Consider the following 12,703-nt stretch of genomic DNA (forward strand, 5'->3'; position numbering starts at 1 on the left):
ACCAGAAGATGAAAAGCGTTATGCTCTGTTTACTGATGGATCCTGTCGTGTGGTAGGAAACCATCGGAAGTGGAAAGCTGCTGTGTGGAGTCCCACAAGACAAGTCATTGAGGCCACTGAAGGAGAGGGCGAGTCAAGTCAGTTTGCAGAAGTAAAAGCGATCCAACTAGCCCTAGAGATTGCTGAACGAAAAAAGTGGCCAGTACTGTATCTCTACACTGACTCCTGGATGGTGGCTAATGCCCTGTGGGGGTGGCTACAGGAGTGGAAGAAGACCAATTGGCAGCGCAGAGGTAAACCCATCTGGGCTGCTGCACTGTGGCAGGACATCGCTGCCCGAGTGGAAAACGTGGCTCTAAAGGTACGTCATGTAGATGCCCACGTGCCCAAAAGCCATGCCACCGAAGAACATCAAAACAATGAGCAAGTAGACAAGGCTGCCAAAATTGAAGTAGCTCGGCTGGACCTGGACTGGGAGCGCAAGGGTGAGCTATTTGTAGCTTGATGGGCCCATGAAACATCCGGGCATCTCGGGAGAGATGCACCGTACAGATGGGCTCGTGATCGAGGGGTGGACCTGACCATGGAGGGCATCTCACAGGTCACTCATGAATGCGAAACATGTGCTGCAATCAAGCGAGCCACACGAGTAAAGTCTCCCTGGAACAGAGGGCGATGGCTGAGTTTTCGATATGGTGAGGCCTGGCAAATTGACTATATTGGACCATTGCCACGAACACGCCAAGGCAAGCGCTACATACTCACCATGGTGGAAGCAACTACTGGTTGGCTTGAGACGTACCCTGTAAATCATGCCACTGCCCGAAATACCATCTTAGGTCTTGAAAGGCAAATTTTATGGCGACATGGTACTCCTGAAAGAATCGAATCGGACAATGGGACCCATTTTCGAAATAATCTTATAAACTCCTGGGCAAAGAAACACGGCATTGAGTGGGTGTATCACAAGCGTCTGGAAAGATTGAAAGATACAATGGACTGTTGAAGACTATGTTGAGAGCATTGGACAATGGGGGATGGAAGCACTGGGATATAAATTTAGCAGAAGCCACTTGGCTAATTAACACCAGAGGATCTGTTAACCGTCCTGGTCCTGCCCAAACAAAACCCCTTCATACTGTGGGAGGAGATAAGGTCTCTGTAGTACACACAGGGAAATGGCTGGGGAAGGCAGTGTGGATTGCTCCTCCCTTGGGAAAAGGCAAGCCCACTCGTGGGATTGTTTTTGCTCAGGGACCTGGATGTACTTGGTGGGCAATGCAGGAGGATGGGGCTACTCAGTGTGTGCCTCAAGGACATTTAACCTTGGGGGGAAAATAATCTGTAGTGTGAGTTCTATGTTGCAGGAAGTGATGGAGGAAGTAGGAACGACGAAGAGTAAATTTCGCAAAGAACCAGATGTGTACAATGATGACCCAAACCTAGCCGGTGCTGGAGTCCAACAGTCACACATACTGCTCCTGTCCTGAGCATCCATCTTGACTGATGGGGGCCAAGTCATTGAACATCTGGAGGAGTGGAGAAAACCTATAAAATGGAGAAATACTATTTATCTATTAAAGGACAGGGGATAGTAGTTAATGAGAGTGTATTAATCTGCATGTTGGGTATGAAGATGGTCTAAGTACATAGATTACGATGTAGGTGTTGGCAGGAAAGAATGTCAGTGATGAAAACTAAATATGATGGAATGGATAAATGAGTATTATGTGGCACCTGAACATGACATAAATGGTATGGAATAAGAGGTGGAGATTGTACTGGGTCTGGCTGAGCCGGAATTGGTTTTCCCCTGTAGCAGCCCTCATGGTGCTGTGTTTTATGTTGGGAGCTGGCAGGGTGTTGATAGCACACTGGTATTGTGGCTACTGCTGAGTAGTGCTTACACAGCACCAAGGCTCTTTCTGACATTTCCCCCCTCCCCAGTGGGATGGGGTGGGCAAGATCTTGGGAGGGGACACAACCAGGACAGCTGACCCGAACTGACCAAAGGGATATTCCAGACCATATGACGTCTGCTCGAGTATAAAGCTGGGAAAAAGGAGGAAGTGGGTGGAGTCACCCTTGGTCCTCCGAGGCAACCGCTACATGTATTGGAGCCCTGCTTCCTGAGAAGGCCCGACATCGCCTGTTCATGGGAAATAGAGAATAAATCTGTTTTTACTTCTGCATGCGAACCTTGCTTCGCTTTGCTTATATTAAAACTGCTTTTGTTTTACCCACAAGGGTTGTTTTTTTTTTTCCTATCTTATTTTCTTTCCCCCTTTTTGCCCTGTTTGAAAAAAAAAGCGGGGGGGGGTGGGGAAGTGATAGAGCGACTTGGTGGGTACCTGGCATTTAGCCAAGGTCAAACCACCCCAATGCCATGTTCCTTAAACCCCTGATATCAATTTAAAGTGGTTTCAGCTTCTCTCTGTACCCCTGCATACTGAGGATTCACAGCACTCTTTCTCCATGAAGGTTCACTGGAATTAATTTCTGATGTTCAGAAATGGCATATTGTACACACTGTAAGGCATGGTTGTACCTAGCAGGAGGGCAGAGTTTTCAGGGTCCATTGTGTCGAGCCTATAGAAAAAAAACAAACTAATAAGGAACCATCCCACTGTTCGAATGCCGTGGTTGCCCATACCCAATTAAGCTCTGAGCATGTGGGGAGAAAACTTTGATTAAACTCTGGCCTCAGCCAAACGTTCACATGGTGGCCTGACTGAATGTATTTTTTCCCTAGGAATGAAGACATAAGGAGGCCTCAGGAATGAAAGAAACCCTTAGATGTATTAAATTCCCAGAGCCATTTAGAGCCCCTGCAGTCACATCTCAGCAGTTGCCTTTTGATTGGGAGTGTTGTGTTCCCCTCCCAGTGATCAGAGAGAAATCACAGACTATTTACTATCCATTTCTGCTCTTTCACATGGGTACAAATGATGTTGCAACAAAATGTCTGAGGTCAGTCAAAAGAGACTTCAGAGCCCTGGGTAGAATGCTAAAAAATTTGGGAGCACAGGTAGTGCTTTCCTCAATCCTCCCAGTAATGAGTGGAGATTTCAGAAGAAACAGGTGAGCCCAGGATATCAATACATGGCTCCAGGACTGGTGCCTGCACCAAAATTTTGGGTTTTTAAACCATGGAAGAACCTTCAAGAGACAAAGTATGCTGGGGCCTGATGGGATCCACCTGTCCTGATGGGGAAAAAGCATCTTTGGGCATAAGCTGGTGGGACTGATTGAGAGAGCTTTAAACTAGAATCAGTGGGGGAAGGGGATACCAATAGGATTGCAGTAGGTAAGCCAAGGGTTGGCATGGCATCACCGAAGGGTGGTAATGCTAGAGGGAACATTTACACTGCTCGTGGGAGCATGGAGGGCTCGGGAGCATATTTGAAATGCTTGTATGCCAATGCACACAGTATGAACTGGAAGCATTGGTCAGTTCCCAGAGCTATGATGTCTTTGGTATTAGTGAGACTTGGTGTAAGGAGTCCCATGATTGGAGTGCTGGGATGGAGGGCTACAGGCTGTTCAGGAGGGATAGGTAGGGCAGGTGAGGTGGAGGAATTGTACCATATGTAAGGGATAGATTAGACTGTACAGCCCTTACAGTTAGGGATGATGTGGTTGAGAGCCTTTGAGTGAGGATTAGGGGGATGGAAAACAAAGCAGATGTCATAGTGGGTGTCTACTATCGATCACCCAGCCAGGATGATAGCACTGATGAGTTAGTCTATAGGCAATTAAGAGAAATTTCTGGATCGGTAGCCTTTGTCTTTATGGGAGATTTCAGCTTCCCAGACATCAGCTGGGAATATCATACTGCTATGACAAGTGAGTCTGGGAAATTACTGGAGTATGTGGGAGATGATAACTTATTGTCACAGGTACTCAGTGAGTCAACTAGGAAAGATGCCCTCCTAGACTTGTCTGTGAATAGAGAAGGACTCGTGGGGGATGAGATGTTAGGTGGCTGTCTTGGTCACAGTGATCATGAAATTGTTGAATTTAAAATTTTCAGTGTAATGAGATAAAAAGGTTAGCAGAGTTGCTACCCTGGACTTCAGGAGAGCAAACTTTAAGCTATTCAGGGAGCTAGTTAGCAGAGTACCCTGGGAATCTGCTTTTGAGGGCTTAAGAGTCCGTGAGTGCTGGTCAGTGTTTAAGAAACACCTTTTAGAAGCACAGGAGCAGGCAATTCCAGTGTGTCCTAAGTCAAGCAAGCAGGGCAGAAGACCAGCTTGGCCGAACAGTGAACGCCTTGTGGAGCTCAAGAGTTAAAAAATGGTATGATCTCTGGAAGTGAGGTCAGGCTTTGCATGAAGATTACAGAGGTGTGGTTCATATATGCAGGGAGAAGACATGAAAGGCCAAAGCTCAATTAGAGCTGACACTGGTCAGTGTTGTTTCAGATAACAAGGGCTTTTTTAAGTATGTTAATAGCAAGAGGAGGTCTAAAGAAGACATTGGTCCTACACTTGTTGAAGATGGTCATCTGACTAATAGGGATGAAAAAAAAGCAGAGGCATTCAATGTGTTTTTTGCCTCAGTTTTTAATAATACTGATAGACCTTGGGCTGCCTGGTCCCCTGAGTTGGAGGACCATGACTGCAGGAACAGTGCCAGTATTGGGACCAGTATTATTTAACATCTTTGTTGGCAACATGGACAGTAGGATTGAGTGCACCCTCAGCAAATTCGTTGATGACACCAAGCTGCATGGTGCAGTTGATATACCAGAGGGAAGAGATGACATTTAGAGGGACCTTGACAGGCTCGAGAGGTGGGCCCATGCAAACCTCATGAAGTTCAACAAGGCCAAGTGCGAGGTCCTGCAGATGGGTCGGGGCAATCCCAAGAACAAATACAGGCCGGACAAGGAGTGGATTGAGAGCAGCCCTGCCAAGAAGGACTTGCAGGTATTAGTAGATGGAAAACTGACTGTGAGCCAGCAATGTGCGCTCACAGCCCAGAAAGCCAACTGCATCCTGGGCTGCATCAAGAGAAGTGTGACCAGCAGGTCAAGGGAGGGAATTCTCCCCCTCTACTTTGCTCTCGTGAGACCCCACCTGCAGTGCTGTGTCCAGCTCTGGGGCCCCCATCATAAGAAGGACATGGACCTGCTCGAGCGGGTCCAGAGGAGGCCACGGAGGTGATCGGGGGAGCTGGAGCACCTCCCTTATGAGGACAGGCTGAGAGAGTTGGGGTTGTTCAGCCTGGAGAAGAGAAGGCTCCAGGGAGACCTTATAGCAGCCTCCCAGTACTTAAAGGGGGCTACAGGAAAGATGCAGAGGGACTCTTTATCAGGGAGTGTAGTGATAGGACGAGGGGTAATGGTTTTAAACTGAAAGAGGGTAGATTTAGATTAGATATAAGGAAGAAATTCTTTACTGTGAGGGTGGTGAGACACTGGAACAGGTTGCCCAGAGAAGCTGTGGCTGCCCCCTCCCTGGAATGGTTCAAGGCCAGGTTGGACGGGGCTTTGAGCAACCTGGTCTAGTGGAAGGTGTCCCTGCCCATGGCAGGGGGGTTGGAACTAGGTGATCTTTAAGATCTCTTCCAAACCAAACTATTCTATGATTTGCGGACACTAAAATTGTCAGGGACCAGCTATATCAGCTGAATGTTCAGAAGTTCATAGGGCCTGATGGGATTCATCCCAGAGTACTGAAGGAGCTAGCGGATGTTATGTCAGGACCCCTCTCTATCATCTACCAAAGGTCATGGGAGTCTGGGGAGGTCCCTGCTGACTGGAAGCTAGCCAATGTTATCCCAATTTACAAAAAGGGCATGTGGGAAGACCTGGGGAACTACAGACCTGTTAATCTAACCTCAGTTCCTGGAAAAATTATGGAGATTATCCTGAGTACTCTTGAAAGGCATTTAAAGGACAGTGTAATCATCAGGTACAGTCAACATGGGATCACAAAGGGAAAGTCCTGTTTAACTAATTTGATATCATGCTATGATAAGGTCACCCACCTCTTGGATGAAGGGAAGGAGGTGGATGTAGTTTTTCTGGATTTTAATAAGGCTTTTGATACTGTCCCTCACAGCATCCTTCTGGACAAGTTGTCCAACTGTTCTAATAGTGAAAGCCCATGGTGTATCTCAGTGTGCTCGTAGGCATTCACAAGCAAAAGGCTAATTAGTCAAGTAAATGTTTTTCTGCGTGGATGAGCTGTAGAGACAGAAACGTGCCTGTTCAGTATGCACATAATCAAAGTGTGTTCATGGAAAGAGACAGCTCCAGCCAAGCTGCTGTGGGAATGCTGTCTTCTTGCAGTTGGGCTTTGTTACGATTGAGTCCTGTGTGTTGCTGCAGAATGTATATGAAGTGATGGATGGGAAATATGACAGTGCCTTGATGCTCCTGGACCAGGGATAGATGCATGCTGGCACTGGGGATGCTGTCTCTGGCCCAGCTCAGTTTCTTTTTGGTTCCATTTTACTCTTTGGAGGGAGTGGGCCAGGCCCATGCATGCAGTGGTGGTTGCCCAGACTCTGATGGTGCTTTGTGATCCCTCTGCACTAGTCATGAGTCTGTTGTGCGGCAGTAACATGTTCCCCTGTGGGTCTGCTGTAGAGGTGCAGTGCTGCTGAGGCAGAAAAGCATCATTCCAGTCCTTGGAGATGAAATCCTTGTGTGGACTGGCATTGTTATAGACTCTGCTGGTGTGTCTTTCACCATTCCCACCTCCAGTGTCAAGGACAGGGGTGCGGTCTCCAGCAGTTGCTAGGCCTCCTCTGTAGTCAGTAGGGGGAAAGGGAGACACATCTCCAGGGATGGTCTTGTCTCCTTTTAAGATGAGTGTCTAAGACAGGATGAAATTAATTGCTCTTTGAAAATCATCTTTCTCTTCTCTGGTGGTCTAGGAAGCCTTTTCTGTTTGTTTGGTCTGGAGCCCAGCTTTGAGATTGCTCTAGCTGAGTCCTCTGGTCCAGGACCAGGGTCCAGATTCTCAAAGGCACCTCAGAACATTTCTCCCTTCCCACTGTTCATGCAAATGGATGTCTAATGTCACTGGCAGGTTACCCACAAGGAGAAGCTACTGTCAGCACATCAGCTTCCAAGAAAAGTAGCGACTGGTTTTGATTTAAAGAGTTTAAGTATAGTTTTGACAGTTTGAACCTGACCTAGTCCAGGTGGCTAGGCCCTTTCCCTGCCATGTGAACTGCTGTCTGTGGGTTCCTTCCATGTGGTAGCTCACATGTTCAAGTGCTGGACTGCATAGCACAGGAGGCAGTATCTGGCCATCGCACCACATGTCCTTTACCATAACATGCCTACTCCCATGCCTTCCTGCAGTCAGCAGACTGGGGCTCCAAGGACGTAGTTGTGTTCGGTAGCACTAGGAAGCATCCAGCTCTTGGAGTCATGCTCTTTAAAAATGGCTGTATCCTGCCTTTTCCCAGACTGTCAGAGAAAAGGTTCTCATCTGGGAAGCCTGGACTTGGGTGGTGGCCTGCCACTTACCACCTTACACATCATATATATATATATATATATATATATGTATGTTCAATTTATTTTCTAGCTTCTAGGTGAGAAGAAGTGAACATGTTTGAAAACCAATTTTAATTTTTATTATGGTGCTAAATAGAGACAGTTCCAACAGGTTTGAAGTTTGACATGAAAGGACTTTAGATATTTTCATCAGTGCTGGAGCTGCCTGAATTGGCAGTTTGTCTATCTGAATCCTTTGATGCACTGTACCATAGAGTACAGCACTACCTGGATTAGCTTGTCTGCAAGTAGGCATGATGGGGCGGACTCCATGTTTGGGGAGCTTTGGTTTTCAGGGGGATTTCAGTGACAGTGAAAGGTGCTGTGCTGACAGATACTGAAATTAAATCTTTCCAGTTAGCTACAAAATAGGTCCAGATGGGGAAGTACAGACTGCTTCATTCCTTTCCAAGAGGGACTGGAGATTGAATTCTCCTACTCATTCAGTCCTCATTTCTTCTGAGCTGGATTTTCACACAGCTGGTCACAAGCTTTTTAGTTTCAATCATGAGGTTGACTGGTCCACTTGGAACTCAGCTGAAACTGTAAATGTGTTTCATATAACATCCTGAAGAGTCATCACATGAAAATGGTTTCGGACTACTGCCAGCCCAGGCTGAATTTGAACTGGTGACCCATTCTCCATATTATATTCCCAGTATCATCCATCATATAAGTCAGATGTTAAATCTGGTGTTTCCAGATGTACTTTTAGCGTACTAAACGTGCTTCCAAAGTTCTGTGTTTTGCCCCTAGGTTTCAGCCATTCAGAACACCAGCATGTTCTCTGTTCCCTCTGAATGTGGGTGGAAATAGACTCACCTAACAGACAGTTAGAGAAGAGACTGCATAACTTTTAGCTAAACCATTCTGTTTTGTTTCATTTTCTTTCTTAACAGGATCCAACAGCTGCATCTATTTCGGACAGAGATTGTGATACAAGAGAAGGAGAGACTGTACCCATGAACTATAAGCTGTCCCCACTTCAAGTGAAATTAGGTGAGTCTTTGCTGATGGAGAGTGAAAAGGCTGAATCCATCATCTGAAATATGGTGAGGTGCTCATGGGGTCATATGCAGATCTCCATGCATGTGGCTAAGCATGCCAACTCAGCTCAGACAACTGACAGAGCAGTTTATCGGTGTGATTCTGCTGCTCAGGGAACTGACCTATAAACATGCAAGGACCCTTTATCTTGGGCTGCGGTAGAAGGATGAATCTGTGCCTTGAAAGGAAGGCATAGCTTTTTAAGCCTACAGGTTTTTATCAAGTTAAGATCAAGGCTTGGACAGAAGAAGAATGAAGATAATATAGAGGGACTGTAAAAGAAGAGAAGACAGGATAACTACAAACAGAAGGGAAAGGATCAGAGACTTGGACTACCAGGAAAAGATAGAGCTGTGCTACTGTGAGGTGGAGGGATTGTAGGTTTGTAAAGGTTCACATAGAAATATTCATGCTATTTCTGAGCAATATTTTTGAAGTTCTGGAAGCAGAATCATCATATTAGCACAATACTCTTCTTCCTCACAAGGCTAATGCTTACAAGAGGACAGTAGTCCACACATGTCCGTCCTGCCTCCAAAGCCTGAGCCAATATTGTGCCATACCGACTCAAGAACCTGACAAGGGACAGGTCAAAGGAATAGTGTGTATTTTGCTCAGAGTATGGATTAAAAAAAAAAAGGGAATCTAAGTCTGGAAAATTTCCCATAGGAGCAGGAAGCAGTCCCCTGGTTTTTCCTTCATATCAGAACAAATGACGTTGACAGGATGCTGCTGGAGATGATTGAGGTTGACCTGTTGGAGCGGGTCCAGAGAAGGGCCACAAAAATGGTCAGAGGGATGGACCACCTCTTCCATGAGGAAAGGCTTGAGAGAGTTGGGGTTGTTCAGCCTGAAGAAGAGAAGGCTCTGGGGAGACCTTATTGCGGCCTTTCAATACTTAAAGGGGGCTTATAATAAAGATGGAGAGAGACTTTTTAATAGGGCCTGTAGCAACAGGACAAGAGGTAATGATTTTAAACTAAAAGAGGGTAGATTCAGACTAGATATAAGGAATGTAGCAGCCAAAATAAAGAGTCAGAGTGTTCTTTTTTCTTTCTGCAGGGCAGGGGCCATTTATTTTCCCAATAGTACATACTTATGCTCTCATTAAAGCTCTTACTTCATCATTAGCAAATCAGTAATTAGACAGCTATCTACCTTTTCTCCTATCAGCATAAGACCACTCTAACACGCGCTGTACAGACCAATCAACTTCTTGTTCACGCACTGTTCACGCAGTGGTAACTTCTCACAGTTCAGTGTTGCAGCTGTCCATTGTTTTTCCCTGCCGCCTTGGCACAACTCGGCAGTTTCTTATCTTTCTTCCAAGACCTGTTTCTCATCAAAGCCTTGCTGCTTCTCAGGGGCTGCGCAGAGCTGACAGGCCGATGTCAACTTGTCTTTCTCCCACAGCTGCGCAGGGCTGACAGGCCAATGTCAACTTGCCTCTCTCCCACAAAGGAAGAATTTTTTTTACAATGAGGGTGGTGAAACACTTGAACAGGTTTCCCAGAGAGGCTGTAGATGCCCCATCCCTGGAAACGTTCAAGGTCAGGTTGGATGGGGCTCTGATCAACCTGATCTAGTTGAAGATGTCCCTACTCATTGCAGGGGGGTTGGACTAGATGACCTTTAAAGATCCCTTCCAACCCAAACCATTCGATGATTCTATGCCATGCTGGGGAAGGCTCTGAAAGAAGCGGGTGCCCAGATATTCAGTGGAATAGCTCTGGCCCCTATCAAATGGGTAACAGGGAAGGTCAGCAAACAGCTAAGGTTTGAAGAAGATTTGGGGAAGTTTGGGGATTGGTGTATAATTATGAAGAGATGTTCTTTGATAGATGCATTTTACCTAAGGACCTGCAGCACTACTGTAAACAGTAGTTCCTCATTTATAAGAAGAACCTTAAAGAAACACCAGGAAAAGGCTGAGAAGCACTTGTGCAGTCTCAAGGCTCTGCCTGAGTACATGGTAAATTGAATAATCAGACAAATTTGGTCACAGCAGTGTAGAAAGGAATGTCACAGAGTAGATCCACGGACAGCAAAGGAAAAGAAAGTGGTTCAATAGAAAAGATCTTGCTGAAAGAGTGACTAGGGAAGAGAAGACAAAGTTGGATATGCAAATGTAGCAAGATTATGCAGCAAAGTGGAAGACCTTGAGCTACTGGTACAGGATATGAGCATTGGGACAGTAGATCTGTCCTGCAGTTGCAGTCATGGGCACTCTAAAACCAGTGGCTGCTTTTCAGGAAAAGGCAGGGAGCAGTAGTATGTGTTAATGACAGCACAACTCACAGTTTAGTAAAAGATTGTCACTGCCAGCATGCCATATGCCACCAGGATCCTTTTTCACTGACAAGAAAGTTCTGTAATGTTATTAGAGATAATTACTACTGCAATAGTTGCTTTGGATAATTTAACATCAGGAATCAGGTTGGAGATCAATTGATATTATTATTGGTAAGTCTGAGATTCTTGCATTTCTAGTCAATAAAAATATCCTCCGGAGATTCACTAACATGACAGGAAATGCTGCTATTTTAGAATTGGCTTTGGTAAGTCATGAGGATGTTATAGAAGACCTGATTGTAGGAAGTAGGCTTGGATTCAGGGATAACAAGTTCAATTCATGCAAATTAAATGAAAAGGTAATTTGAGGTAGATCTATAACAAAATTCAGTTTTATAAACTAAGTGTTTAACCAAAGCAAAGTCTGACTAAACTTCCACAGAAGACAAGTCAGAAACCAAAATGAAGGGTTTGATCCTCAAACCAATTAAGATTTGCCAGAGCTATCAGAACCTTGTGCAAATCAAGTGCATCTGCAACACTAAAATAAACTCACACCCAGATGTGGACTTAGAAGTTGAGAAGTCTGAAGACCTAACATTGAATTTTTCTACTTTTTAGCAAAGTTATCAATGGTTATTCAGCATCAGAGCCACTGCCAAACTGCTGTGGCTTACTAAGAAAAAGTAAAATTTCTTGCTCATTACAGATGAGAAAAGTAACTAAAACATCATCAAACACACACCTCTTATGCCAGTACAAGCACCTTGTGTCTCTCCAGCCAGGCTTTTGCTAGGATATTAGCCACCAACTCCTCAAATTAGCACCACTATATAGGCACATAGTACTAAATATTGTTTCTAGGGTTAATCATATGGACAAGCAAGGGAAAACTTTGGCACTATTACAATTTATATCGTGGACCACTAGTTTCCAGATCAAAGTTGAAAAGACAGCTGGTGTCCTAGCAACACATGCACATACTTTCTCCATTTCATACCCAGACTGATCAACAACCAGAGTCTTAGTCACTGAAAAGAGGTTGTGTGTGCACCTAATTCAAACATCTCCATTTGTCAACTGAGCACAGCCTATAGCCACAAACCAAGGAGCAAGCACCGAAAACTTGACACCTCTGAAAGTCAATACAGAAATACATGCATATTTCATGTGTGCACTACCAGTGAACCTCATGGGACAAACTCTTTTTGCTACGTTGGTCTCCACCTGAAGAAGATTTCCCCCCAAATTCAGAGATTAATCTTTAAGAATTCAATGTTGCAAATACAAGCTTTTGTTAACACTAAGGTTCTGTATCTGACATTTCCTACTGCAGCACAAGGAAACTTTTTTTCTGCAGAATTCTATTATATGTAAATTATTTAAATTAAATTATATGTAGCTACATAATCCAAATGAAGCATTCTCCCATAAGCAGATAATCTCTAGTAATTCTTACACGCGCAGCATGGATCATCTCAGTTATTTTCACAAACACTTTGCCCTAATTTTTGCAAGAGGTACAAGATATTATTTTCAGAGAGAAGTGCCTTTTGTGATATTCTACCTAAAGTATATCCACTGAAGGGTTTGGCTTTGCTGAAACAGATGAAGACAACGAGCAGTATGACTTTTTACTCCATTGGAGCAGCAGAGGAATCGCTAGTGGTTTGCAGATTTCTAGACTAGATCTTCAAGACTTCGTGTAAACATCCCAAACATTCAATGCCTGGCTCCATGACTGCTGTCACCGGCAGAATTTGGGGTTTTTTGATCATGGGTTGGTCTACACAATGCCAGGCCTACTGGCAACGGATGGGGTACACCTGTCTCAAAGGGAGAAAA

General features: G+C 45.0%; 1 protein-coding gene across 3 annotated transcripts in view; it reads left to right on the top strand.

Moving 5' to 3' along the window:
* The window catches only part of LOC141917753 (protein FAM219A-like), a 193,296-nt gene that overhangs the window by 116,659 nt on the left and 63,934 nt on the right, over window positions 1-12,703 (top strand). For all 3 annotated transcript variants that reach the window (XM_074811180.1, XM_074811181.1, XM_074811182.1), the window contains exon 2: window positions 8,419-8,518. In XM_074811180.1, coding sequence (XP_074667281.1) covers window positions 8,419-8,518 — 100 coding nt within the window. The remainder of the gene's footprint in view (window positions 1-8,418; window positions 8,519-12,703) is intronic.

The sequence above is a fragment of the Strix aluco genome, chromosome W, assembly GCF_031877795.1.
Source record: "Strix aluco isolate bStrAlu1 chromosome W, bStrAlu1.hap1, whole genome shotgun sequence".
Taxonomy (NCBI): domain Eukaryota; kingdom Metazoa; phylum Chordata; class Aves; order Strigiformes; family Strigidae; genus Strix; species Strix aluco.